Source organism: Astyanax mexicanus, chromosome 1 (genome assembly GCF_023375975.1).
Source record: "Astyanax mexicanus isolate ESR-SI-001 chromosome 1, AstMex3_surface, whole genome shotgun sequence".
Classification (NCBI taxonomy): Eukaryota; Metazoa; Chordata; class Actinopteri; order Characiformes; family Acestrorhamphidae; genus Astyanax; species Astyanax mexicanus.
This window is the reverse complement of record NC_064408.1, coordinates 63,206,706-63,233,876: the sequence shown is the minus strand read 5'-3', so window position 1 is coordinate 63,233,876 and position 27,171 is coordinate 63,206,706. Positions and strand designations below refer to the sequence as shown.

Here is a 27,171-nt window from a genome sequence, read left to right as displayed (position 1 = left end):
ACAATGTGATGATGAGCTAATTAAAATGTGCTTAAAGCAGAACTCTACATACATTCCTTTTCAAAACACAAGAGCAAAGGTGAGCGTTTTACAGGAACTGTTTAGCGCTGATGTGAGGATGGCAGTGAGCACAGTGCAGGTCATTATTGCTCGATCTCTCTTCCTATTGCTGCCAGCTGGCTACTTCAGCTCTCTTCTCACTTTGTGGAGCTCAGAATTCCTCTTCCTGTGGAATTCCTGCTGACTTGTATGGCAGGAGTGTTTGGGAGCCAGAGCTATTCAGTTGTCACTGTGACTGCCTCCCAGTATCGGTGTAGAAGCATGAACAGCATGCCATTAATAAAACTCAGTGCAGTCCTAAAGCTCATTAAGTACTAACCTGTTTTTTTTTTTTTTTGGTAGGACTGCTTCATATAAATGTATAGGAGGTTGTGTGTGTTAGGGGTGGGCGATATGGCTCTAAAATAATATCACGATATTTCTTGGTATTTTTGCGATAACGATACTTTTGGTGGTATGGCAAAACACTGAATTAGAAAAATTATTTATTTTTTATTATTGTATGCAATATGATATGGCTGACTGAGATATATAAAAAAATTTTTTTATCAGATTTATAACAGAAGTCAATGATTAAAAATGTCATGATACTCATCATGCACTCCACGTACCTCCATATATCCGGGATTAAAGTAAAATAAATGATACTGGACAGATATAATCGGTCTCTAGTAGATATATAATGGGAAATGGGATGGGTGATATGGCACGATATTTTAGGGTATAATATCATTCACGATATTTAACATTTTTGACGATATTATCGTGTACGATACGATATGGCACATCCATAGTGTGTGTTTTTTTTTTTTCTTTCTTCTAGCTCAACAATCACAAAATCAACAGATATAAAGCAGACAGCTAATGATAATCTCCCTCTCTTTATTGACTCTGCTGCTCTGAGCACAGTTAGTTAATCAGGCCGGGACTGTACAGTGTGTTCAGAGCAGAAAGGTGTTGAGGTGAAAATGCCATTGGAATGCTTACACCCCATACTCCAAGTCTATTGGCTGGAAAGCTAAATAGCTCGTTCTCCTGTTGGCAGTGTGTGGCTGTAGAATGGGTGAATGAAGAGTAAAGGGCTGTGAGGTGAAAGAGGAGGTCAGTAGGAGAGCAGAGCAGCACGGACCAGCCTGCAGAGCAGATTGCTGGACCAAAGTCCTGCTCCTCAGGGAGCTTTAAATCAGGAGAGGATGATTTAAAGCTACCATGTGCGCACACACAACACACACACACACACACACCACCTTACTAGCCTTGGCAACCTGCAGTCCAGTCCTTCTGTCTCCTCAGGCTCCTTCAGTATGTCTGCCCTGTCTATTCTCTGTCTTATCCTTGTATTTCTGTCTGTTTCTCTCACTTAGTCTGTCTCACTCTAACAAAATCTCACTCTTCCTCACTCATATGATCTCTCTCCTTGTTGCTCTTGCCATTTTTTTTTGCTCTTACAATCTCTCTCACAATCTCAGGGCGTTTTTTACACAGACTCTGGTATGTTTATAACCTTAGTGCTAGGGCTGCAATGATTAATCATTTATTTAAATGTATCGACTACAATTTTTATTGTTAACTAATTGTACATTTGTAACAGTCCTGCATTACACAAAGTGCTGGGGACAGAAACACAATGGGAGATAAATAGGGGTAAATGTCTCACTCATACAGTTTACACTCAACTTAGTCTGTGTCACCAATAGTGCCCAAACTTAACAGATTACATATTTACTCACTAAACATCAGTACTTTCCATGTTTAAACTACATCTAGAGATTTAAATGGCTTTTAAATTTCATGTTCAGCTGTTTCTTTTGTTTTTAGAGATGGAGGACATGGCAGAAATAATTGTTAACCAATCGACTAATCGAAAAAAGAAAAATAATCATTAGATTAGTCGACTAACAAAATAATCATTAGCAGGTTGATTGAGCAGGTGTATAAACAGAAATCACGCTTTGGTACGGATCAAAACAACCGCACTGAGACTAGCTAGTGGGGGTGGTCTAGGTCTGGTTCCAAACGAACTCTGGAGCAATTCTTTTGTGGTGAGAACATGATGCCGTATCGATCCGGCCCAGCTATTAAATATGCTCCTTTTATTTGAGCTAAACTGCTGATAATCTTCCATTTTTAAAGTTTAATCTTAAATATTAGCCAATAAATGCTAATTACCACAGCTATGGGCAAACGCTGTCTCTGCCCCAGCTCCGCGCTAAGCAGTTTCACACTGAAAACCGCATGTGCTGCGTTTATGTTTGTGCCTGTGTGAAAACAAACCAAACAGAGGTAGAAAATGTTACTGGCACTTCTATATACCTAAATATATAAGACCTCTGAGGAAGACTTAAAAATTCATTTAAAAGATGTTTGACCAGTGGTAGGATGGTCCCCCCCTTATATGTGAGTCTTGATCCTCACAATGTTTTTTTCTTCTTCAGACCTGAGGGAGTGTTTCCTTTCCTCCACGCTCACTGGGGGTTCTATATTATGTTTTTAATGTTTTGCCTGATTATCTGTCCTGTGATTTACATTTCTGTAAAGCTGCTTTGTGACATTTGTAAAAAGCGCTATACAAATACATTTTATTTGATTACATTAAACAAACTCATTAACTGATTCGGACCAACAATATGAACTACAGGTGTGAAAATGCCCTCAGTCTTTCTCATTCGTTCTTACCTCTTACAGTCTCTTTCTCTTTCTTATGATTTCTCTCACACTTTTGGTCTTGAAGTCTCTCTTGTGACCTCACTCTTTCTTAAGATCGTATGCTCACATTTGTAATCTCTTTCTGTCTTGTGCTTGCAATATCTTTGCATTGCAATTTTTTACAGATATGTATTGTAACTGCTATTGTGATTAAGGCATTACTCATTCTGTGTCATGAAAAAACGGTGCTTAACAGTGAGCAATTTAGAGCATGACAGTTAAGTTGTTTTTTTTTTAAACAATTATGCTGATTGACAGCTGATCACCTGAAGCAAATCCTGGCACTCCTCTAGTAATAAAGGCTGTGACAGAAATGACAGGATATACAGGTAATATTGCACCTCTAGCGTCAGAGTGAGGCGAGTGAATCTCTCAGCATGTTGGCATCAGTAGTCTGTACAGGTGTCGCACTGCCAGACCTGATGAGCATCAGGGACACTTACTGTGGAGCGTTCCATATGTACACACGTCTGATCTCTGAGAGAAACACACACACACACACAAACATAGACTCCAATCATGTGCCCATGACATTTTGCCATTCTTTATGGGATTCCTCATATTAAAAAAAAATCTCTGACAGACACACACACACTCTCTCTAAGCCCATTTGTCAAATTCCTCCGCTTCTAATCAGTGCCTTGGCAGAGATGTGGGCTATGACCTTGGCTTTTTATAGTCTCTCTCTTTTTCACTCACTACTGCTCTCTCTCTCTCTCTCTCCCTCGCAGTCTGTCACACACTCTCCCGCTCACACTCTTGTGCTCACCCTCCCCTCGCTCTTAGGATGGTAATTAGAGTGCTAGCTGGCAGGCTGCTTGTTTCTCACCTCTCTCTCTCTCTCTCTCTCTCTCTCTTTTTCTCTGGGCCTATGTCTGGCTCCCTGTCTCTCATACAGTCATACAGTTACATGCATAGACACACACAAACACACACCCGCACACAATCTGCCATTGTTTCATCCCCACGAGCATCTCTGTGGGACTGGCAGTGAACTCTCAGACTGAGGGAAGAAGCGGCAGTGGAACACATGCAAACACACACACACACACACACACACACACACACACATTATCTCGTAATAACGCTGCATGTCTAGGATGTATGTTAGATACTCAGCATACAATTGCATCTTGTAGTGAGCGAGAATTGTAGAGCTGTGAAGGCCTGAGCCAAATCGCTATGGGAAGCCGAAAAAATATATGTAGGGTTTAGCGGTCTGAATTTCAACAGGACTCACAGGACCCCACATAATAAATTGCAGAAAAGGACCATATTTTGTTTTATTTTTGGAAGCAGGAAGTTAACCAGCCTATTGAGTGCAGGAGCAGGACATCTTATAAATGTAATAATAAATAGTCTATACAAAATGATAAGTCACTAAGTAACAAATATAAAATAAATATTTGCAAAGCAGCCTTTAGTGGAGGCTGTAGATGGTCAGACGGTCAACTTTTTATATGTTTGTATATGAAGGATTTTTCCTTTTTATTTTGTTCATTTCTTCCTTGTATTTTTTTATACATTCTTAACTTATTATTATTTATTTTAGTTCTATTAATTACCTTTTTTACTATTTTAATGTTATTTTAGTCCTCTATTTCTATAATTGTGTTTATTTTATTATTCTAATTATTTATCTCTTTGTTTTATTTCTTTACATTTTATCCTGTCTACATATCCTTTTGTTCTGAGTTATTTTAGTTCTTCTTATTTTAAATCTTATATTGTTTGCTTGTTTTTAATATAATTTAAACATATTTTTCAGCAGCTGTAATTTTGTAAAGACTCAGCTGAATTGGAAAATGAGGGGTACACTCAATGTATTCAGAGTGGAAATAAAGGTTGATTGGTTGATTGATTGAATGGTTACATTTTACTTCATTGGTGGCAGCAGTGAAGCATAGCAAAAATAAATACATGTGTATTTTAATTCTTCATTTGTATTTATTTAAAACAAACAGCCTCTTTAACCATTACATCAAAGTGGCTTGATGTCCACTAGTTTTATTTTTTTCTGAAGAAATTCATTTATTTGCAAAGTGTGTTGGATGTGTGTCTGTGCTGCAGGTGGAGGCTGCTGTACACATGCTGCTGGTTTATGGTTTGAGCCAGTGGGAGCTGTGGAAAGCAGGTGGCAGCAGGATTAAAAATCAGTCCTGCATAGACCTTTAGTGGGGGCTCCTGATCAGCAATGATGAGTATTTATTGACAGCTGTTGACGAGTTATGACGAATGTTACTCCATCTGGTCAGAACCTACAGAAAGGCTACTGTCCCCGATGCCAAAGAAATGATATACTTCTGTGTAGCTACAGATTCAGGTCAGAGTGAATCATGCTGATCTGCCTACTGCTAGAACCAGCTACAGTGAACCAGTGTGCATCAAAACTTAACCTTGGAGCATTGAATTCAGGTTTCCTCATTTAATGAGTACCATTGTAATTGTGGACATGTGCTCATGTGGGCAGCCAGGTATGTGTGACCCATTTATGTGGGTAAGTGATGGCACTAGGATGCAGAAAGGGAAGAACAGAAGGTGGTAGAGGAAGTTTGGTGCTCAGGATAAAGCTCTGCTGGAAATTTAAGTCTGTGCATACATGTGGACCTTAGTATGACACACATTGCCTACCTTAACATCATTGTGAACCAGTTTCACACCTTCATAGCAGCAGTAGTCACTAGTGTAAAGGTCACTGTCACTCTGCACATGTTCTTCAGGAACGATTTGAGGAGCATGATGAAGAGTTCAAATTGACCCTCTGATGACCCTGTTCTCAATCTGATCGAGCATCTTGTGGGATGTGCTGGTACAGCAAGTCTGATCTGTTCCTGATCTGTCTCCACATAACTGCTTTTCTTGGTCTATCCAAAACTGCTTTCTTTGTTTTAAATACACATGGAGAGCCAACAGTGTATAAACGGGTGGCAGTCATAATATTTAGGCTTAATATCTTACCCTACCTTTTACCTGTATAACCAAAAATACAGGAACTTGTAGGCTGGCTGATTGATTGTATAAAAAAAAAAATAATAATAAAATGTGCACATGCAATCTCTCTCTCAAACACACAAACACACAATAGGGCTGCAATTAATTATTATTTTGGAAGTCCTCTAATCTGATAATTGTTTTTTGATTAGTCGATTAGTGAGCAATTATTTCTGCTAGTCCTTTCACGATATTAATTTTTTTTTGTGGACGATATATATCGTCCCAGAAATTATTACAATACATGATAATTTTGTCATTTTAAAACCATTAAATGCCGCTGACATAATTATAACGTAATAGCGTAAAAAAAATCATATTATGTAAAGACAATAAAAATTTAATGAATCATAGATTGGTAATGATATACTTATTTCTTAACCTTCTGCAATCCACACTGTGTGTAAAGAATTGGTCAGTTGGCTAAAATACTGTTCACTATTATGTATGTAAACAAACATACAAATAAACACAATAGACAATATCACGATTATCATATATTATTGAGGTCATGTTCAGTTATTGTACGATAAATCGATAATGTAATTATTGTGACAGGCCTATTTTCTGCCACGTTCTCCATTTCTAAAAATGATAGAAACAGCTGAACATAAGACTAAAAAGGTATTTAAATGTCTAGATGAGCCATTTACCCCCATTTATCTCCCTCTGCACTTCTGCCTCCAGCACTTTTGTAACGTGGGACTGTTATAAATTAACGATTAGTCAACAATGAAATTTGCAGGCAACAAATTTCAATAATCTACATTGTCGATTATATAGACTAATCATTGCCACCCTAACAAACAAACATACACACACACACACACACACACCCTTGTGCGTGCTCACACACAGATACATCCTCCTCTGCAGCAGTCAGTGAATCTTCCTCTGTCTCCTCTGCTTCCTGCACTGTCTCCATATTTCCTGTGCTTCCCTTTGTACAAATGCCGGCGACCATTAGATTCTTTTCATCAGCTAGACATGCACACCAGACTTGTACACGCGCGCTCTCTCTCTCTCTCTCTCTCTCTCTCTCAAGACACAAAAAGTAGTCCATGGCATTGTAGATTAATATTACAGACTTTTTCTGCATTGCGCTGAGACTGGAATAGCAATGACTGTGATGATACTCTATTGTCTATTACTTTCAGTGGTGCATCACAGTGATTTAAATATGCTGTATATGGTGTTTATACGTGCTGCTAATAACTTGCCGTTTGTAAAAGCGTGTCCCACCAGTGTACTTGTATTGTCCTCTGGCCTGTCCATTTGTGTGGACTGAAACACATGCATCTGTTGGGGGACAGGAGCTGTATTGATTTACTCTCAATGACTGCCACATGCTGTGCTAGTTAATGCTGGTTGATTTTAAACATCAACACATGTGAGCACACACACACACACACACCAGCTAGAGGGGCCGGAGTAAAGTGTGTGTGTATATGTGTGTGTGTATGTGTGTGTGTATGTGTGTATGTGTATGTGTGTGTGTGCGTGTGTCTGAACACATTTAAAGCACTGATTAAAAGAGTGTTCTCTGAGAATAAAGGAGAACAGACGTATAAAGCTTTGCTCTTGAAATGTTTTTATACTTATTTAATAAATTATAAACGGCTTCCTCTCTGAACTGATTTTATACATTTCCCAAACAGGCAGGCTACAGGCCTATTTTAATCCATTCACTGCTCAATTTGCATGTATCTATACATGACTTTTCTTCCTGCTCTCTTACCTTCGAATTATTGCTGGTTTGTGTTTATGCTGTTGGCCATAAATAAATTGAATGCGGTTTGAGTGCTGTGTTTTTTGAATGTTAAATCTGTAGCTAAATTTATACCTGGCTGCAAATTGTATGTCTTCTTTTGGGACATAGAAGGATTCATTTGCAAACACAGAAATATGACACTGAGTCTGTCCTGGAGAGAAGACTGACCCCTGACCACTGTGTGAATGGAAATTCTCATAACGTTAACCATGGCATCCATTCAAGGATAAAGTCCCACCCTTCAACAGAAATATTAAACTATCAGATTGCAAATTGTGCCAAAGTGTAGGAGGGTCAGTGAGGGAAGCCCTATGGAGATGTGCTCAGTCTCAGTAGTATTTATGTACATAAAACATATTATTCTTTAAATACATGTCAGTGGTCTGCATGCAGCACTGAAGCATCTTTTACTACATAATCATATCATTTAGCTTAATTCTCTCTAAAGCATGGCTCCCCTGTGCAAAAAAAAAAAAAAAAAAAAAAAAAACACTAAATTTTCAAGTTCCCTATGTGCTTGCCTTCAGCAGCCTGAGTCTGAGAAAACAAAGCCCTTGCTCTCTCTGGGTGGTAGATGGCACTCTCTCTTCAGCACTCCTCCTATATTGGTCAGTACAGATGTCAGTTAGTAGATGTTTCATAGTTGTGTCTCTGTGCTTTCCTTCGAGTGTGTTGGATAATCAGTGATGCTGAATCAATGGCAGTTCAATTAGTATTATATTATAGTATTATATATGAATGGGAATTGACCTTTAAAATTAAGGAAAAAACGGGCTAAAATTAGAAACATACAAAAAGGAACAACTTTTTACTCAGTTTCTTTAAGTGGTGAAAAATGTGTAGTAAAAGGGCTGCATTGTTTAATGTTATTTATTAATGAATTTATTTTTTCTTGCTTTTTTCTTTAAAGTTGTTCACATTCAGATGTTTCAAAAAATTTGCCATGAGGCTGTCACTGTTGATAATGCTGGAACCACAGGTGTGGCAGTAAAAAAGGCCACATTTCCTGAATCATACAGGTAATAGTAAAATATTTGTATGCCTGAACTTGTTTTAATCATATACCAGAGCATGTTTTTATCATATTGAGATTTTTTTTTTCAACAAGAATCTTTTAGCAGAATCGTGAATCATGGGGGTTGTGTGTATGCTTGCGCAAATGAGCATTACTGTAGGGTCTGTTTGGCTCTGTTAGCTGATGCGTGCTTGTTAAATTAAGGTCATTTCAATAATCCCTTCAAAGGAGATCAGCATGTCACCCACCTGTAGTCATGGCATAAGACCACCTTTACATATGTAGTGTATGAATAGCTACGCTAGTACAACATGTTTAGAGAGAGTCTTTTTTTGGTATTTTAAGAAAGAACTATTTCCCGTTTTTGATTTCTTTGAAATCAGATTATCTACATGATGAGACACGATTCTATGACTCAGGCCTCCTATTACACATTCAGTTCCATAATCACAGTAAACATAAAGCAGAGCTCATATCCTCTTAATAGAGATCCAGAGATCTATCTGCTGCTTTTGGAACACACAGCTGACATCACCAGCATTCATTTTGATGTTTCACCGTACTTTAATTATATTTCCTTACTTCCTAGCAGTGTTTTTTTTTTCTTTTATAAATCAGCAGTTCTTTTTCTGTTCCAGATACAGGAAATTCATCTTTGGTAATCTGCTGTATGGATTTTACTTTGTCTGCCTATATACCTTATTATATCTACCATACTGATTCTATAATTTTCAGTAATAATCTTGGGCAAATATATATATATATATATAGCATGGGGACAGTAAAGGCTAGCGTTTCCTTCATGTCTCAGGAAGAACCCCTGCATCTTTTTAAACTAGGGCTAAAGCAACTTCTTTTCTCTTCTCCAAGCTTAGCAAGCTTGGAGAAGAGCACTAAGGTTAAGTTCACATTGCAGACCTCGTTAATTAATTACTTTTTTTTTTCTTAGATTAGATTTATCTTGATTGTTCACATTCATGCAAGTAAAAATAGTTCCATTGCTGCTCTGTTTGTAGCTGCGCTGTTTTCCTGGTATGTGCTCCATCATTGTTACGTCACCTGTATATGGTGGAGTAATACATGAAGAGTTTCGATTACAGTGCATTAATGGCTGATAATGGCACTCACAGAACGCCTCTCAGCCAATCACATTGCAGGGTCGGAACCAACTTCGTGCTGGGCGATATGGGAAAAATCATATATCACGATATGGATTTTTTTTATATCACCATAACGATATATATATATATATATATATCATGAAATACTACATTTAAGTATGTTTTCAGTTATTCTTGGAAAAATATGACAAAATAATATCATTGCTTACTTTTTTCCAACTGTACTTCAAAGTGACATTAAACCAAACTTTTACAAATGAGAATTACTACCTTTTAGTGCAGCAATATATATGTATCAAATGAAAACAGATGAGGTAAATGCAGTAGCTATTTTTTTTTTCAAAAGAACAATGTTTTTCCATTGTTCAGCTCTCATGAGTGTAATAACGTAAAGCATGTCGCAATCGGGCGTGTCCGCATGTGTCCGTCAAATAACGTAAAGCAGCGTCATGTTGCAAAACCACATTATGAAGCTTTTTTTGCTTAGATTACTTTATTATCACTTATATAAACTGAGTTTATGCAAAGTGACCACGCCCAAACATTTAAGCATACCCTACTTTATATATTTGCCTGAATAATTGATGAAATTACTGTAGAAACGATAGGGATGATAGAAGGTACGTAGCACGATAGACACTTTTCTATCGTCCCCACGATATTTATCGTCATATCGCACAGCACTAAACTAACTGTGGTATAATAAATGTTAGCGTTGCACTGATTGAGAGGAGAGTGAAGGCTGTCCTACACATTCACACATAGAAAGTACAGGAACTATGCACTAGGCTGTGTTGGCATCAAAACATTGTGAACCAAACCTCATTATTTTTTGGGTTATCAGCCCTGAACAACTTAGGTTTGAGTCTCTGCAGTTTGTTAATGAGAATGTAGTTCTATTATCAGTGTTTATTAATTGTTGCTGTTACTTTTCATTCTTTTATAAGAAGTAAATGCAGAAATGTTGAATTAAAATAACATTCTAATCAAGGTCATTGTACTGTAGGATTGTAATAAAGGTTCTTTCAGGTGCTCTAAGTTGCTTCCCTCTCTGAATGCCTGTGAGCTTTGGCATTGAATCAGCTTCACAGATGGTTTGAAACAGGTGTCAGTGATTGATGTGAAATGGAACAACACAACTGGTAGCATTCTGGAGACATATATAAACTATTCACTCAGACTGGAGCATCACTTTTTCCATATAACTGTCTCTCACCATTAGCCTCGGGCTTATACAGCTGTATGTAGTGAGCATGTGTCAAAATTCAGTTGAATAAAAGATGATGGAACAAGTTTTCCTTTTTTTTTTTTTTTTTTTTTACTTTTGTTTACCCATTGTTTGTTCTATAGAATCAGTCTTCCTGTGCTTGACTAGCGCTGAAGGAAATGCAGGAGATGGTAGATCAAGAGTACGCACATGCGCAAGGACGGGTAAACAGAAAAGAGGAAGACGAGCTGAAAAGAATGTGGAGGATGATGAAAGATTGATGAACAGGTTCAGACCAGAGAGATAGAGTGTGTGTGAAGTGTGTCTGAGCTGAGGAACACAGAGGAGGACGTAAAGCTGGATGTGTCCCAATGGCTCGAGTGCTGGAATGCTCTCTGCTCACTGTCAGACAGGCATTCCTTAATCATAGACTCATCAGCAGCCTTTCAGAAAACAGGGGGAGAGTAGAGTGTAGGTAACTGAATTCTCAGTGTACTGTTCCAGGTGCCAGTATCCCAACACTGAAATCACTCTTAATCTGCCTGATTAATTCACTAATCAGAGGATTTCTCTCACTTGCATTTCAAATCCTTCCAAGTTCTGTCTGTGCATAAATAAATAACAGAAGCCTTGTTCCTCCAGTGTACTTTACAGTGTAGGCCTGTCTAGTTTTTTATACACAGATATTAAACACTGCATTCATCAGACGTCAGAGGCAAATAAAATATACTCTTTTAATTGAGCAATAATAATAGACAGAGAGACCGAGTGCTGTAATGTGAGATGTTGTAGAAAAGAAAATGAAAGGTGGGTCAACACCCACCTCTCGTCCGGGGTACAACTCCCCTGCGTGTTCGTTTGATAGAGAGAGTCAGACAGGTGGAGTGAAGTTGAAAGCAAACCAAGTATTTATTACAAAGTACTGGATCCAGGAGAACATACAAAACCAATTATTAGCTGTCTCAGTATAAGTTCTGACCCCCCTCTAATCTGACTCCATGTTTATACCCCAAATGACGTGAAACCTGCTGATGAGGCGTTGCTAAAATCATCTCATGTTAGCATGCGTAATTTCACGTGTTAATACTCAAGTTTCACAGGTCTGACCGGACCACTAGTGTTTGGCCTTGACTGTATCCAGCCGGACAGTGTGGTATTGTTTCAAGAATTGACTGGGTCCAGTCAGACAGTGTGATATTGTTTCAGTAATTAGACAGTGCCGCCCCCTGTTGTAGACGTTTCTTCTACCTCTGATGACTGTAAAACGGTGAATTGTTCCTTCATTAGAAATTCCCTTTTTAGAAATAGAATGAAAGTTGGCGTGCTGTTAAGCAGGTTTTTATAATCTGCGCATTTCTAGCTCAGAAAAACGGAGCAAAGGAGTCTAAAAGCGTGAAAGAGTGTAAAAGTTGCCGTAATTAAGGAGTTGAATATTAAGAGACATCATGAAATTAAACATCAATTTGAAAAATGTCTTAGTTTACACAACATTGTCAAAGTTAAAGACAGCTAGTCAAGTAAAATGGTGTGTAAATGAAAGTAATCAGGAAAAAAGTATTATTTAAAGTGGTATATTTCATTATTTGTTTTATTACAGAGTCTGTGGCCTGTGACTTCAAATATATTTCTCCTTCTGGCCCCCAACTAAAAAAGTTTGGACACCCCTGGTCTACAACATTACAGCTGATGTTACAGGTTATATTAATCCCTTGGCTCTCACTGCCAAACCTGTTAAATATTAAGTATTAGGGCTACTTTGAAATCGTATGTCTGGCTGCATTTTGGCTTAACAGTGGAAACAATAAACGGTAACAGATTGACCAATAAGACACAAACCATATGTAAATACTGTACGTAAATCCTACACGTGACTGTTTCATAGGCAGGTGTACTAATCCCTTAGCTCTGTACTGTATTTTAAAAGAAAATGTTTTCTGTCTCTGTTTGCACTTCAAGCATAGTCTTAATATGACTGAATATGGTTATGCATAGTTAAATTACAAGAGATTTTGAAGTAAAAAACACAAACCATAAACTTAATATGACTGGTTGTGGTTTGCACTTATTGTTTGCACTATATAAGAACAGTTTTTTATTTTTATTTTTTATTCTTATTCTTATTTCTATTTCTTTTAGAATCAATGTGTGAGAGAAACCAGTCTGTTAAGTTTGCGTTATATGATTTTGTTAAATAAAACTCTAGTTTTCAAGCCATTTTTCATTTTTGACGTTTTCTTTAAAATTTTATTTTTAAATCTCGTCTCGTCTCGTCTCGTGATATTAGTGTCTTAATTAATTATTCTTGGTATTTGAATGTCCTGTTCTCTTTAAATGATATAGCAGATCATGCACCTTCTAACTGGCTGTTTCTCAAACAATACAATCTACCCTACCTACAAAAAATGTAATATCATTGAAAAGTCACTAATATCATTAATAAGTCAGTTAATTTTTTTTATTGCACAGAGAGTGATCTATTTTAAGCAGTTATTTATTTTATTGTTGATTGTTGATGATTATGGTTTACAGCCAATGAAATCAGTGTCTCAGAAAATTAGAATATTATATAAGACAAATTGGTACTTTTGACAGTGTGGGCAGTGTGCCAAGTCCTGCTGGAAAATGAAATCTGCATCTCCATAAAAGTTGTCAGCAGAGGGAAGCATAAATGGCTGTATAATTTTCCGGCAAAAAACACTGCACTGACTTTAGACTTAGTAGAACACCGTGGATCAACACCAGCAGATGACATGACTCTCCAAACCATCACTGATCATCAGTCAATTTTACATTTCATTTAAAAATCAAGGAAGCAGAGTCTGGAGGAAGAGTGCAGAGACACACAGTCCAAACTGCTTGAGATCTAGTGTGAAGTTTTTAGCCACTTAAATTAGATTTTCTGTGTCAAAAACATGGCTGGTGTCTAATAAATGTCACATTGCTTATGTTCTCTCTCTCTCTCTCAGAATGTCTTAGATAAAGTATAGCATTAAAAATAATGTTAGTGCTGATTTTTTAATCATTAAATTTCCAGACTGATAGATAAAAGAAAAACTGCTTTTGCTTCACAAGTATTTTCTCTGCTTTAACGTACATGATCCAGCTGATGAGCAAGTCTTTGGTAAATAGCAGTAGGAGATGCTGAAATGTCTCTGTGGAACAGACTAAGTGAAGAAGAGAAAGTGTCTGAAACTGCCAGCCTTGCCTTCTGATAAAGCTCCTCAGAGGCAGTGAGCAGGCGCTGTTGCCTTGGCCAGGCTTTCAGAGAGTCTGCGATTTGCTTCCTGCTGTCTGTTAGATGACGAGCAGTTTTTTTTCTGCACAGGCCTCAAGCTCTCATTGTCATGGCAACTCCTTGGAAATGCTATATTCTCGCCTCTCAAACACATATTAGACCAATGCAGTGCACAGTGCTGCGGTGCAGTTTTCCCATGTTTTTTCTTCACTACTACTTTATAATGTTGTAAATAGTTTTCGATTAGTGTGATAAATCTCAACATTGAGTATCTCCTGCAACATTGAGTTCCAGCATCATGCAGAGTTTAGTTCCAGTCTTAATCCTTCTCTTTCACAGCTCATCCTGATTAAAAAGGGAAACGGGAAGTTCTCCTGAATCTGTTTTAGAGCTCTTCCACATGTTTTTAGGTTACAATACAAACAAAGCAATAATTCAACAAAATATACAGCTCAAAAAAAAAATGAGACCCCCTTAAAAATTGATTTTACCAAATTCAAAACCTCTGGAATATATTTAAGATGAAGATGGATGACAAGCCATCAAACCAAACTGAACTGCTTGAATTTTTGCATCAGGAGTGGCATAAAGTTATCCAAAAGCAGTGTGTAAGACTGGTGGAGGAGAACATGCCACGATGACAACTGTGATTAAAAACCAGCGTTATTCCACCAAATACTTATTTCTGAACTTTTAAAACTTTATGAATATGATCTTCTTTTCTTTATATTTATTTAAGGTCTGAAAGCTCTGAATCTTTATTGTTATATATTAGCCATTTCTCATTTTCTACAAATAAATGTTCTGGAATTTGTGAGAAATGTTTTCTGTAGTTTATAGAATAAAACAACAATGTTCATTTTACTCAAACATTTACCTATAAATAGCAAAATCAGAGAAACTGATTCAGAAACTGAAGAGGTCTCTTTATTTTTGTTTATTAAAATATGCAGCTCTGCAAAAAATTATAACACGAGGTATCCGCATGGCCTCCGTCCACATGGTTGGGCCGTGCTTGTAAACTCACGTGTTGAAAGCTGTGCACATCAGTCCTGCACGGTTTTGCACAGATGTTTCCAGTTACAGCTGAATGTCTGCCTAGAAAAACGCTCTTATTTACATTTTAAAAAGCCATTAAAATGCCTAATTAAAGGGTTGATTACTGTTGTTTTGCTGTTTTGAGCGCTCGGCGCTGATTCAGCTCTTGATCGGTCTGGATGTGAGACACCGTGCAGGTGGGGGCGGGGCTGGAGACGTCATGGGCCCTACATTGTTCAATACTGCGATACAACGAAAAAAAAGAAAAAAAAAAAGAACAGTTTTCCAATATCGTGCAGCCCTACTGTAAATCAGTGATTGATTGTAGGACTTATTTCAGCATTGTGACCCTAAATCACTGGTTAGAATTAAACTATGATTTCTTCAATCTTTCATGGTCACCCTCCACACTGAGCTTTCAGAGTACTGACGTTCCTGCTTCTGAAACTCCTCCTCGGTGGTGTTGTGCTCAGTTAGGTGCAAATGAGCGTTTCACAGCTTTGGTGCTAAAAAGGCTCCAGTGACGTGTAATTGTGAAAGGTGTGCTTGGCTCACATCTGAAGGTTGACTTTTTATAGACAGATAATTGTAGTGACAAATTAAAGGTGCAAATCTGCCCAGAATTACTGGCTTTCAAGTCTAGAGCATTTTCATGGGCGTGGCTGTTGGCTGTTGTAATTTGGAGATGATACTCCTGAGGTCTGTTTTTAAAGCCTGCTTTAGCTGCTTTTGAAGTAGTTAAGGAAGAAGAGTTGTTTTTGTCTGATGCAGAACGTCATGGAAACCAGGCCTTTTTTACTTAAATTTGAATTTGCTGTTGCTTTGCAGGATCTAAATGTATGCAGCTTTGGAATAAGCCTTTTGGGATTCTTCTAGGAAGCAGTTGATTATTAGAGGTGTTTGTATGAAGAACAGCTACTGAATATGTATCTATCTATTGCTAGTTGCTCTGCCTCTGCTGCTGAAAGCTTCTCCTATTTGTAAACTCTGTGACCTCTAGCAGTTGTGACCTAGAGACAGAAGGGGCACTGCAGCTGCTGTAAAACCCCTCTGCCTGCCTGAAGGCATCTCTCCTGTTTCTGAAGTCACTACTCCACCTAGTGGCTCATCTGGCTGACTATTCTCTTTCAAACTATTGCAGGAGTCAGTTGATGCTCTTCACCAGTTGGAGAAGAGGCAGTTATTCTTTTCTGAATACTGATGATAATATTAATACCATGAACTTTATGCTTATATTCACTTAAGATCATCTAAATATCATCTAAAAATAAGACATGCAATGCTTAAACTACTAAAAAAAACACAGTTTAAAAACATAAACTAGCAGAGTGTGGGTGTGTGTTTTTTCAGGTTAATTTTGCTACAGTATTGTATCCGTTTGTTTTGTTGATATTATCCTGATATAGACGCATTGTATGACCAAAGCACCGGTATTTAGAAAAAAACAAATTGAAGACCACTAAAAATGATAAGTTTCTCTGATTTGACCAAATTAAAACCTCTGGAATATAATCAAGGAGAATATGGATGTTCACAAGCCATCAAACCAAACTGAACTGCTTGAATTTTTGCATCAGGAGTGGCTTAAAGTTATCCAAAAGCAGTGTGTAAGACTGGTGGAGGAGAACATGCAAAGATGCATGAAAATGGTGATTAAAACCAGGTTTACTCCACCAAATATTGATTTCTGAACTTTTTAAATATTAACTTGTTTTCTTGCATTATTTGAGGTCTGAAAGCTCTGCATCTTTTTTTTTATTTCAGCCATTTCTCATTTTCTGCAAATAAATGCTCTAAATTACAATATTTTTATTTGGAATTTGGGAGAACTGTTTTCCGTAGTTTATAGAATAAAACAACAATGTTCATTTTACACAAACAATAACAAATAAACTATAAATAGCGAAATGAAAGAAACTGATCCAGAAACTAAAGTTTCTCTTAATTATTTTCTGTATACTAGAGACATGGGGTGCATTATTAGTATCATCACATTCTGAATCATTGACTTCTGATAAAATTCATATGCAATAATAAAAATAAATGTTCTATTTGTTTCAGTAGTGTATTCTTGAAATATTTTTAGTTCATTGTTTTGTCATATCGCCAAAAGTACTGTTATTGCAAAAATACCATTAAATATTGTGCTATTATTTAAGGGCCATGTCGCCCACCCCTAACATGCTTAGAAAAGTATGTCCAACAGAATAGAACATTGGAGCAGCTTCACTTTAAACTGTGATAAACTTGCCAAGATTTCAGTTAAAGGGTATAAAGCCCCCAGCACTGGGCCGTGGAGCAGCAGAACTGAGTTCTCTGAAAAGATAGAGCTTCATTCAGTAAACTTGGGATGAATTAGAGTGTTCTGCAAGATCTAGAACTAATTAACATAACAATTGTAAATACCTTACCTTAATTATCAGTCTTCGTATGGTCATGAAAAACCTAGAAAAATGTCTTGGAGTTTGAAAATAGCAATTTCCAGGCCTGGATATGTTTTGGAAAAATAAAAATACCCAGAAAGTTTTGGAAAGGTCATAAAAATAAAAAATTAAAAAACTTTTGGTTTAAAAAATAATTTAATGTTTGGGTAAATCTGTCACATCTCGCCACATTTAGCTGGCTGTCTATGTGTGTCCTGTTCAGACTGGAGTTTCAAATAACCCTAAATTCACACAGTAAGAGAAAAATGCTGATTAAATGCTGTCTGACTTCATTCAGACACATGTATAAGTCAAAGACGTGCAAATTATGCAAAAATGTTATTCAGCTAGTAAAAACGAGATATTTCAAAGTTCTTTTAATTAATTTTAGGGAATAGATAGGCCTCCTATAACCAGTTTGACATGGATTTTTGGTTTTTAGTTTTTTGCTGTGTCTGTACTGATGTTTTAAATATCGTATGGTCAAAAATGTATTAGTTGAAAAGTGTATGAACCCTGAATAATGAGCTTGTGTCTGAATGCAATCAAATCACTTCAGCAATATTGTAACATTTTGTGAAAAGCTTAGAGGCTGTTAGTGCAGTAAAGGAAGGAGGGATTTGTATGCAGGAATATCAATCCTGTTTTAGAAAAAAAACTGTTACTGTAATACTGTTTGGTTTGGTTCATATTAAAAGCGTATTGTTAATATAGCAGCTGTATTTAGAATAAAAAATGTATGACCTTTTTTTTTTTCTTCTCTTTTTCCTTTGTCAGGTTTACATTGAGGCCTCAGAGCAGACGTCTTTCCACACACGCCATACCAAACCCAGGAGGAAAAGACAGACAGCCAGTCACAATGCTTGATCTGACATTGACTTGGTAAGTAGTGTGCAGGCATGTGAGTGTGGTTAGCGACAGATCGAGAGAGTTAATGCGGTGATCAGATTACACCTGCGAGAGCTTTAAGAACAGATAGAGACAGCTGCAGATTCTCCTCACCACCTGTTACTTCATGTGGAACCCACACAGCCTTCTAAACCCCCATAACACACTCTGCTGTGTGGCTGCATTACTGTGAGCATCCTCGTTTCATAATGATGTATTCTGAAGCTTTGCTGCTGTGTGTTTATGTAATTCTGCACAAGTAGTTTTGGGTCTGTGATGCTCAGAGGCAGGGTTTACTCATGAACTCAGGCTTATAGTATAGAACCCCTCCTGCTGAGCCTCTAAAGCATATGGTTGCATACATGTGTACGTGAGAGAGTGGAGGAATATAGATAGAATTGCTTCTGAACCATAAGCAGTGTTCACCCAAGTCTTATTTTGCAGGCAGGAGTGGAATGCTTATTTTATTATTTTATATCTGCAAAAATTCACAGACAATCATTAAGAAATAGGAGTGTATTTAAATTATCTGCCTTTAATTTGATTCTAGTTGTGTATTTTTGTGATTTTTTTATACAATATTTACATAAAAAGCCACCATGAAAGTATTCCCTTTCTGCACAATCTGTTTTCTGAAAATTGCAGTTCAAACGTGCAAATGTATTAAATATAATTACTAATACAATTCCATATTGCACATTGTTATGCCATTGCTGTGTTGGATGTTGAATAAATACCTAAGCTGTGATCACAGTAGTAATGTGCAGTTTGCATCACTTTGCACTTTGCCGCCCTTTTGTTCATTCTATTGCTCTTAGCATGCTAACGTTAGCTTATATAAACAGTGAATACATAGCATGTAATAACATGTAGTAATGTGTTGTTTATACTATATATATGTAACTGCCAGGATTTAGGCACTGAGTGGTTTGTATACAATTCCTCTCAGCTGAGGAGTAGATTAGCATGCTGGCTAACTCACCTACAGTAAAACACTAATCTTTTACAGAAAGATTATAATGCATTGTGATACATAGACGACATATACTTCTGACTTTCTGTGTGTTCAGTCTCTCAAAGTTTTAACACAAGTATGTTTTTGCAGTGAAAGTAATTTTGCTCTCATAAATCCACAGATGGAAGCCTAGTTTGTAGTTTAGCAGTGGCTTTAATAAAGTGTGTGTGTGTGGGGGGGAGATTTGTGCTTGGACATAAACAGCTCTGGAAAAAAATTAAGAGACTTCAGTTTCTGAATCTGTTTCTCTGATTTTACTATTTATAGGTTTATGTTTGAGTATAGGTTTTATGTTTGAATGAACATTGTTGTTTTATTATATAAACTACAGACAACATTTCTCCCAAATTCCCAAATATAAATAATTGTCATTTAGGGCATTTATTTGCCGAAAATGAGAAATGGCTGAAATAACAAAAAACATGCAGATGTTTCAGACTAATGCAAATAATGCAAAGAAAACATATTCATAAAGTTTTAAGAGTTCAGACATCAATATCTGGTTTTTGATCATAGTTTTTATGCATTTTGGCATGTTCTCCTCCACCAGTCTTACACACTGCTTTTGGATAACCTTATGCCACTCCTGATGCAAAAATTCAAGCAGTTCAGCTTGGTTTGATGGCTTGTCATCATCCATCTTCCTCTTGATTATATCCAAAGATTTTCAATTTGGTAAAATCAAAGAAACTCATCATTTTTAAGTGTACTCTTATTTTTTTCCAGAGCTGTAAATTTATTTAATGTATGCGAAGGAAAAACTAAATAAATAAAGTGCAATACTTTTTAGCATTTGAACATTAAGTATAATAAATAATGCATACAGTAAACTACAGCAATTTGAAGCAATTTGATGCAAAGAGCAGCCTCTTGTGGTGGTCAATACTGCTTTTAGCAAGAAGTAGTCATGAACACATTTACAATTTAAATATTTGAGTGCAGTTAAATGTACAGTGAGTCCAAGAAGTATTTGATCCCTTGCTGATTTTCTTCGTTGGCCCACTAATAAAGACATGATCATTCTATACTTTTAATGGTAGGTGTATTCTTACATGGAGAGACAGAATATTAAAAATAAAATCCAGAAAATAAATCTAAGGAATATATATTAATTGATTTGTATTTCATGGAGTGAAATAAGTATTTGATCCCTTAGTATTCATTAGCAGTTCTGGCTTTTACAGACCAGTTAGACACTCCCAATCAACTTGTTACCTGACCTGAAGCCACCTGTTCTCACTAATCACTTGTGTGAAAAACACCTGTCCACAGAATCAGACAGATCACACAGATTTCAAGTCTCCAACATGGGTAAAACCAAAGAGCTGTCACAGGACCTCAGAGTCAGAATTGTTGACCTTCACAAAGCTGGAATGGGCTACAAAAAGATTAGTAAGGTGTTGGATGTGAAAGTAACAACTATTGGTGCAATTATCAGAAAGTTTAAAAAGTATAACATGACAATCAACAGACCTCGGCCCGGTGCTCCAAAGAAGATTTCGCCTCGTGGGGTGGCAATGATGCTGAGAACGGTCAGAAATCGTCCTGCAACCACTCGGCAGGAGTTAGCAAATGTCCTGAAGGCAGCTGGGACCACAGTTTGCAAGGAAACAATTGGCAACACTTTGCGCAACAATGGATTCACATCCTGCAGTGCCCGAAAGGTACCCCTGCTGAAGAGAGCACATGTGGAGGTGCGCCTCAAGTATGCCAATGATCATTTGAAAGATGAACCAAGTTATTGGGAGAAGGTTTTGTGGTCAGACAAGACCAAAATTGAACTTTTTGGCCTCAACTCCACCCGCCATGTGTGGAGGAAGAAAAATGCTGCCTATGACCCCAAGAACACTGTGCCCACCGTCAAGCATGGAGGTGGAAGCATAATGTTTTGGGGGTGTTTCTCTGCCAAGGGTACAGGGCTACTTCACCGCATCACTGGGAAGATGGATGGAGCCATGTACCGCACAATCCTGAGGGACAACCTCCTCCCCTCTGCCAGGGATCTGAAAATGGGCCGTGGTTGGGTCTTCCAACATGATAACGACCCTAAACATACAGCAAAGGCAACAAAGGATTGGCTCAAGAAAAATCACATTAAGGTCATGGAGTGGCCCAGCCAGTCGCCAGACCTCAATCCGATCGAAAATCTATGGAGGGAGCTGAAGGTCAGAGTTGCCAAGCGACAGCCCACCAACCTTCATGATTTAGAGAGGATCTGCAAAGAAGAGTGGGCCAAAATTCCCCCTGGTGTTTGTGCTAAACTTGTGGTTAACTACAACAAACGTCTCACCGCTGTGCTTGCAAACAAAGGCTTTGCCACTAAGTATTGAGTGTGTTTGGCAAGAGGGATCAAATACTTATTTTCCTCATTGAAATACAAATTAATTAAAATATATTCTTTAAAATTATATTCTGCATTTTTGTCTTGATATTCTGTCTCTCCATGTTAGAATATATCTACCATTAAAAGTGCAGAAGGATAGTGTCTTTATTAGTGGGCAAACAAAGAAAATCAGCAAGGGATCAAATACTTCTTGGACTCACTGTAGATATTTAATAGTTGATGTACTTTTACATGTACATTTCAATCTCATATTTGCATGCTTGTTTGTGTCTGTGTTTGTGTCTGTGTGAAGAGTGCCAGCCAGGCATACTCTAACAGATGAGGATGATGATGATGATGATGAGGAAACTACTGCGCTAGTGCCAGATGGTTTGGGAATGATGGACGTCCCTAATGGCCAACCCAGCATCTCCACTTTAACCACTACTGCCTCGGAGGTTAGTTAATGTTTACATCTTTTCCACCAACAAAGTGTTTGTTCCGATGCCGGTGCCGGTTCCTGCGAACCTGTGAACCTTTTAAGAACCGGCCCGTGTTTCCACTGCTTTAAGGAGTCACTCACTACATATGTAAATGTGGGCGTCAACAGAAGTCGGGGTTGATTCATTTTCATTCATTTAGCTGCTTCTGCTGCTTTTAGCTGTGAATAGGGGTGAGGTTTGTAAACAACTTTGCCAAGGAGATGCTTCAACGCCCGCCCTTTGGCCGCTCACGTCACAGGTTTGCTGGTCTGGCTGATTTTTGTGGTGGAAACTCAAAAAACCGTTTGCGAACCTGGCGCTGGCACCATGCCGGTGGAAAAGCGCCCATACTGTACCACAGCGACATATTCAGTAGCCTGGCACTAATATAATGGTTAAAACAATAATCAATACAAATATACAAATTACTGAGAAATGATGCAGTATTTTTAATTTGTTTTAAATTAAAAATGCTTCATAATTAGAGACACCCACTATTTAAAAGTGTGAAGTTTTTCATGGAAAATGGTCTGCTGTCCAGATAGAAGATTGAGGACCGGTTACAGATGGTTCTTTCTGGAGCAGCTTTTTAAATGTTTCTGTGTAGAAACAGTAAATGTTGTAGAACGTTCTGTATAAAAGGTATGTATGTATTTGTCTGTTTCTCTCTCAGAGGAGCAGCAGCTCAGAGTCTCTGAGCGAGAAGGGCTCGTCTGAGCTGAAGAAGAGTTTTGATGCTGTCGTCTTTGATGTGCTGAAGGTCACGCCAGAGGAATATGCAGTAAGACATGCTCCCCCGTGTGTGTGTGTTTGTGTGTGTGTGTGAGTTGGAATCAGAAATGTGGTAACTCACTACAAGCAAATGTTCTTTCACACTTTAATTTCTCTTCCCAAATTTTTCATTTAGTCTGACTAAATGAGAAACAGTTAGAGGTGCAGCTGCAGAGACAGTAAGACTCGTCTGCCTGCACTGTGGAGTTCAGTAAATGGGTCAGCTGGGCCTCTGTAATAATTGATGCTTGCTGGCAGTCAGTCACGCACACTGTAATGTCCTTTGGCATTTGAATTAAACATGGTGAAATCAAAGTGTGCCTTTCAAACTTTCCAATCCCCCGGCTGCTTAAGGTTCATCTTTAAAAGGATATTTAAACCATGAGCACAATCCAGAGAGAACCAGCTTTCATGTGTACATGAGCTATACATCCTTAAAAGGAGTATGTTTCTCACATCAGGATGTATATAATGTATACATATATTACCATGGGATTTGTGCTTGGGCATAAATATGTATGTAAGTGTACAATGAAATATATCTCAGAGCATTTTCACACCAACACTATTTGGTGGACCCTGGTTTGTTTGTACTCTTAGTGCGGTTCAATTAAATAAGTGTAAAAACAGTAAACGCACTCGGATCAAAACAACCAGATCGAGACTTGCTAGAGGCAGTGGTCTCAGTCCAGTCCTGAACGAACTCTGGAGCAGTTCGCTTGTGGTGAGAATTTCATCTGCTCTTGATTCAACCCAGCTGATATACTCCTTTTTTTGAGTTGAACTGCTGATAAGGTGCAGTTTAATCTGATATATTACTTAGATTATGCTAATCCCCACAGCTATGAACAAATGCTGATTCTGCTGCTCCATGCTGTTTACTCGCGAGGTATGTGCAGCGTTCACTGCTTGCAGCCGCGACTCGGTTTACTGCGTGTACATCTGTGCTGGTGCGTTTGTGCCTGTGTGAAACCAAACCAAACAGGTAGAAAGGCTCAAAGTAAACAAACTCATCAACTGATCCGGACCATAGAAACCAACTACAGGTGTAAAACCGCCCTTACATAAATTGCTGCTCTGAATTACTTAAAGTTGCACTAGATTATTTTGAATACCAATGCATATCCACATATTCTCTTATTTAAATTAGAGAATGATTGAGGTCTGTATGATTCTGTATGGATTCATTTTATTCATTTTTCATTTCATTTTTTTAGTTTTTATTTCTACATTCCGTATTTCTACATATTAAAAACTGTGCACATGAAGATATTACAGTAGAACAGAACAAAAAGTGCTAAAAAAAAAAAAAAAAAACATTTGAAAAATTTTGACCCAAAAAAAGCTTCAAAAAATTTTGGGACCAAAAAAAGTTTGACCCAAAAAAAATTTCGAAAAAAATTTGACCCAAAAAAACTTCGCAAAATTTTGAGGCCAAAAAAATTTGACCCAAAAAAACCTTTGAAAAATTTTGGGACCAAAAAAAGTTTGACCCAAAAAAAAAATTCGAAAAAAATTTGACCCAAAAAAACTTTTTTTTTTTTTCTCCATCAAAAGAATATAATTAATTGCATGTTTCAAATAAACTTATAACTGAAAACCTTGGGTACTAGCAATCTTTGACCAGATTTACCCACATTCTATTACAACTATTTGTTATTGTCTTACTGTTTTTAAAATATTATAAAAACATGTTAAATAAATAACATTGTTTAAGCAGTCTCATACGTAAAGTTCGAGCATTCTTTTAAAAGTTACACTTCTCTAATTCTTTAATAGCCACCTCTATTCTTCACTGTAAATTAGCTTGTCATGGCAGAATTCATTAACATGAGCCTACAATAAAGAAAAAAAAATCAGTGTTTCGTTCTGTTTCCAAATTAACTGCATCTATCCAACATTATCCTTTAAGACTATGAATAACTAGAGGATATATAGGTGGCCTGCTTGTGAGCTAGTTGGAGAGAAAACGCTTCTATCTGGGCTGCAGCAGAGTTTCCCTCTCCCTTATTTATTTATGCTCCTCCTCACTAACCCACATATCCAAGAAGAGCACGCGGGAGGGGAGGATGTATTATTGATCTGCATGTATGTGCTAACGTGACCACGCATACACATTCCTCAGCAGGAGGCTGAACTGCAGACAAAACCTGATTTATTATTAATACTACTGTCAGACACGCTCACTTTTATATCCTGTAGCTGCCTGGAAGATCACGGAGATGATGATGTAGCCTGTTATTCATTTACCACAGGCCACGCATGTTTACAAGCTGTGCCCACACAGTGCGCCACCCATTCACAACAGTCTATTATGCTCCTAAGATCACTATTACACACAATAAAGAGAGAAAAGCTGTCTGCTGTGGTCACAATTATAGCTGCAACTAATGATTATTTTCATAGTTGACTAATCTGATGATTTTTTTTTTATAAGTCAATTATTCAATGATTATTTCTGCCATGTCCTCCATCTCTAAAAACGATATAAACAGCTAAACAGTTGTTGAGTGTAAACTGTGTTTCTGTCCCCAGCACTTTGTGAAATACGATACAGTTACAAATGAACAATTAGTCGACAATAAAATATGTAGTCGACAAATTTAAATAATCAACATTGCCGATTATATCGACTAATCGTCGCAGCCCTAGTCACGGTGTGAAGACAAAACAAACTTAACGGGCAACATAGATTCAACTGTTAAACTATATTTTCGCTGCTAGGGTAGGGGTTTTCTTGTGTCTTCAAAATGATAGCTTAAGAGAAGAAAAAAAAAATACATTTTATTTATGCACATTAATGCAATGAGTTTAACATTTTCAAAAAAAGAAACCCAAACGAACAGAAACTAACAAATAAAAAAAATACCCTGAAATAAATAAAAAACACAATGGAATTTTTTTTTTACCCAATGACCAAATAATTTTGATTCATGCCAAAAAAAAACTAATGCCTAATTAATGAGGAGAGTTTTGCATGTCTAAAACTCACTTTTAGTTGTGTTTTTTTAGACACTAACACAACTAAGCAAGTGAGTTTAATTTATTTGTAAACTAATTGAGCCCCTCCAACAAATAACCATATGTTGTCAATTTCTCCCTTTTCGCAGACCTTTTTGAAAAAAGAAAAAATAAGCGGACATCTTAAAGTTCTTATTACATCTTAACCTCTTACACCTAATTTAATATATATGTAGCAAAATATATTTCCCTTATTGTGATAGAACCTTTGAATGATTTTGCTCTGTCTGGACATATAAAACCAAGTGAATGTCACAAATAGCCATATATATGGTAATAAAACCCCACCAACCAACCAACTCTTTTCAGAGAAATGTGTTATTCTCTCACATTTTTATTTATTTATTTTATTATTTTACAGTTAACATAACTTTATAGTAGTATACTAGTACATAAAAATAAGGGAGACAACAGACACATCTGATCTGGTGACAGATAACAGTAATTTGTAGAAAATCCAAATGAATATTTTTTGCCTACTTTGAAAAATATTCTAGTGTAAAAGATATGTTATATATTTTGAATATATAGATTATTATTAATGATTTAAAGATAAATTACTTTTCTGATATTCTTTTATCTGTTTGCTTTTTTCCCTGTAGGGTCAAATTACTCTCATGGATGCTCCAGTGTTCAAAGCCATCCAACCCGAGGTGAGTACATTTGTCCACATAAGAACACACAGACTAGCACAAAAACACACTTTACACTTCAGTGCTACAGTTTGAACTATTACAATTCTTGGAAAATGACCAGGACTAATATATGGACCATATTTAGCACTTTAATTGACAATAGCAGAAGCTGTAGATTTAGTACAATAGTTTAGATTCCTATAGTGTGCACACCACTGTAGTTATGTTAAGTACGTGACATCCTGTTTTACTGGGTGTTTTATGGCAGGTGTAAATGTGTGCATTACTAGTAAATGATACTTAAATGGGTTCAAGCCTGACTGACCCAAAGTTCATACGTTACCAGTAAAAGGTTCCCTGCTGTGACTGATCTAGAGAATGAAAGGGGGCTTTTTTTTTTTTTTTCTCTGACGATGCTGACTCACCAGTAGGGGGCAGTAAGTGCACTCTTCTTTCAGAGAAGATTCTC

The 27,171-nt window shown here is 37.2% G+C and overlaps 1 protein-coding gene across 5 annotated transcripts in view; it reads left to right on the top strand.

Moving 5' to 3' along the window:
- ralgps2 (Ral GEF with PH domain and SH3 binding motif 2) overlaps positions 1 to 27,171 on the top strand; it is a 197,616-nt gene that overhangs the window by 42,021 nt on the left and 128,424 nt on the right. For all 5 annotated transcript variants that reach the window (XM_007259487.4, XM_007259485.4, XM_022664788.2 and 2 more), the window contains 4 exons: positions 18,345 to 18,449; positions 22,107 to 22,251; positions 22,949 to 23,056; positions 26,670 to 26,720. In XM_007259487.4, the coding sequence (XP_007259549.2) occupies positions 22,192 to 22,251; positions 22,949 to 23,056; positions 26,670 to 26,720 (219 nt within the window). In that variant the 5' untranslated portion in view covers positions 18,345 to 18,449; positions 22,107 to 22,191. The remainder of the gene's footprint in view (positions 1 to 18,344; positions 18,450 to 22,106; positions 22,252 to 22,948; positions 23,057 to 26,669; positions 26,721 to 27,171) is intronic.